Source organism: Propithecus coquereli, unplaced genomic scaffold (genome assembly GCF_000956105.1).
Source record: "Propithecus coquereli isolate 6110/MARCELLA unplaced genomic scaffold, Pcoq_1.0 Scaffold44, whole genome shotgun sequence".
Taxonomy (NCBI): Eukaryota; Metazoa; Chordata; class Mammalia; order Primates; family Indriidae; genus Propithecus; species Propithecus coquereli.
Genome location: NW_012150174.1, coordinates 13,990,792 through 13,994,061, shown reverse-complemented (window position 1 = coordinate 13,994,061; position 3,270 = coordinate 13,990,792). Strand labels below are relative to the sequence as shown.

The 3,270-nt window shown below is 40.1% G+C and overlaps 1 protein-coding gene across 1 annotated transcript; it reads right to left on the bottom strand.

Annotated features, from left to right (window-relative positions):
• Positions 1-430: 430 nt before the first annotated feature.
• Positions 431-1,366, bottom strand: LOC105818281 (putative olfactory receptor 52P1). The gene has a single exon (XM_012654217.1). The coding sequence runs from the start codon at positions 1,364-1,366 to the stop codon at positions 431-433; it is 936 nt and encodes a 311-aa protein (XP_012509671.1).
• Between the last annotated feature and the right edge of the window lie 1,904 nt (positions 1,367-3,270).

Genomic DNA, 3,270 nt, shown 5'->3' with positions numbered 1-3,270 from the left:
AAGATACTAGTTAGAAACAGACACATAGAATTTGAGAAATAGAAAATCGAAAGAAGAATGAAGCAAATACAAACTGTCTACTGAGACAAGGAAAGATGATTTTGGATCATTTACAGAGTGATTTTGTATGTAATTGTTGAACAGGAGCACAGATGTGAGTGTCATCAGGTGATATATACCATTAGTCCATCCCTGTTAAATAGATACAGAAAAAGATATGGCTCTTCCTTTTATAGTTCACACTCAGTGAAACTACAAACATATTGGCCCTTCATCTAAGCCAAAATAAACAAAAAAGGAAATCACTCCACAGTCTATTGTTTCCACAGCTCATCTGGAGATACAACTCGGTCTTAGATGCTTGGACAAAGGCATTATCAGTTGTCCTCATTGTTCATTTGCTCACAGGTTTATTGCTGGGACCCACAGCTTATGAAGTTCCTCTGAAGAGGAATTTATTCACCTTGTCCCGTATTTCCTTCATCTTTATACCATAGATGATGGGGTTGAGCATTGAGGGTAGGAGAAGGTAGAGATTGGCAAGGAGAATATGGGCATGAGGTGGGATATTGTGACCAATGCGATGGGTTACAGAGGAAAAGAGTGCAGGCACGTAAGTGACAAGGATGACAAAGAGGTGTGCTGAGCAGGTGTTGAGGGCCTTGCAGATGGCATCTTGAGAGTTGAGACGTACTACAGCCTGCAGGATGAGGGCATAAGAGAAGCCAATGAGCAACAGATCAAGTCCCACCACAAGTAGGATCACAAAGAGGCCATAGATACGATTGGGTCTGGTGTGGCCACAGCCCATTTTCACCACAGCCATGTGATCACAGTAGGTGTGAGGAATGACTATGTGGCAGAAGGTCAACCTTTGAAGTAGAAGAGGCATGGGCAGGATAAGAATCACACCTTTGACTAGAGCCAACAGTCCCAGACGTCCAACTAGGGAATGGCTCAGAATTGTGTTGTAACGTAATGGCTCACGCACAGCCACAAAACGATCAAAGGCCATTGCAACAAGGAGGGCTGATCGCACCACGGATGCTCCATGGATGAAAAACATCTGGGTGAAACAGGCATTGGCAGCTATGTCCTGATCATTGAACCAGAAGAGGCAGAGGAGCTTGGGTACTAGAGCCAGAGTGGATATGAGGTCAGCCACCATCAGCAAAGCCAGGAGCAGGTACATTGGTGTGTGAAGTGTGGGCTCTGTGGCCACCAGGAAGAGGATAGTACCATTGCCAATGAGGATAGCAAAAAACATGGAGGCAAAAGGAACAGATAGCCACAAGTGCTGCGACTCTAAGCCAGGTATGCCCATCAGAGTGAAGGTCATGAAGCTGGAATGGTTGAAGATTATCATGGTAGAAACTGCTGGTAGTTGTTTATGTACCTGCCAATAAGACATGGGTAGTGGGTTGTTTTTACAGGTTTGGGTTCTAATGACTTGCTGAAATGGGACCTAGAGAAAGATGGCAGAATGCCTCCTTGGGTTCATAGAATCCACAATCTGGTTTCAATTCTATCTCTAATCACCTATATTGTTTTCACAATCATTTCTTTTTGGGGCTTTGGCTTTTTTTCTGTATAAGAGATGTTGTAGTGTACCTTTGCTCTCACCCTCCCCAGTTCAGCAATTCTACAATTCAACACATTTTTCTGAAGTCTGAGTAAAAATAGGAGAAACTGATTTGATCCTTGGAAGAATGGAAAAGCCTGATAGTAGAGCCATGACCTTCTCATTGAAAAGCCTCCAAAATATACAGAAAGAGAGAAACTATACTTCCTCACCCCTTGTTCCAGGAGTGCTGAGCTGTTAGAGGAAATCTTTGAGTTCCTTTGATTTTATTTTTGTCCCTCTGGCAGAGATCCACTCTTGGGTTATGATTCCTTTTCTCCCCCTGGGGCTTTATGAGTTTTTTTTTTTTTGGACAAAATATAAAAGCTATAATGTCCATGTAAGGATGCTATAAGTTGGCTGTCTTCCACTATCTTCCAGGCAATGTATACTTGCACTTGCTGAACAGTCCTTGGAGGCTTTTGACCTGATTCATGCATCTATCTCCCTTCCACTACAGCTGGCCTTCCTGTGTAAATTTTATTACTTTTAATTATGAGGTGTTTACTTCAAATTAGTCCATTGGGCTACCTAAGAGTGCTCATTTATTTTCCAGTTCCTATCATGAATTAAGCAGAATTTCTCTCTCCTTCCAGGGATCTATTGACATTCTAGGTAGTATCATAATGAAATCAAGAACTATTTTCCACTAATGCTCACCTCTATGGTACTTGCTGTCTTCCCTTTTCCGTATGTCTATTCCATCTATTTTTTCTTTAGGTCATAGACATTCAATTTAAGCCTACAGCTTCTGTTAATAGTTCCACACATTAGGAAACTATCTTAACAGTGTGATGTAAACTGGTCTTTAGAAATCCTCTAAGCTGTTGCAGTCCTGAGAATGATTAATGGTCCTTACAGGAAGCAATTGTGCACACATCTGCATAATGAGGAAAATCTGTATTACACTTGGACTTCTAATAGAAAACCAATCTATAATAGACTGTGTGGTATAGGGGAAGAGGACCAACAACACACAGAGAAAAATCTGTGCCTGAATTAATAGAATAACACTGTCATCAGCATTTTAAAGAACATCTTAGAGGGAATAAGCATCCTTGGAAAATAGTAATACAGGGTGCAATTAGAAGGAACTTTGCACTCATGCCTAAGCAGACACTGAGAACAGTTAGTTCTGATAGAAGCAAACAACATCCCAGATGGAGTTAGCTGAAGAGAATCTGTAGATCCTTTGCAACACAAGAAAACAAGTTTAAGATGAGACAGAGACATTTATCTAGTCACATGATTCAGATCGCCTTAGTTATATTAGAAGCCCACTGTAGAGAACACACATGGCAATTTCATGACTTTGTGATATGACTTTGTGAATCATTAAATTTATTAGCACTGTCACAGGATATAATTTCCATCATGAAATTCAGGGCAATAACTGAATATTTGAGTTACTCATTTAGAACCTAGTGACAGAAATTCATTGGATGTTATCTGTAGTATTATTAAAATAAATTTTGCACGTAAACAAACTGCACGACATACCAAGATCCTTGGGATTTTTCTTCATGTTGTAGAAATATAAATATGAAATTTGCCCGTACTAAGTATTTTCTATATATCCTTTGACTTTTAAAAAATGTAGTCATATGTCATTCTGGTTGCACTCTAGAATCTGGGTTTACTCATTATTA

Excerpts from the sequence above, each read along its gene's own strand:
- LOC105818281 (XM_012654217.1), bottom strand. The coding sequence starts at position 1,366 with ATGATAATCTTCAACCATTCCAGCTTCATGACCTTCACTCTGATGGGC.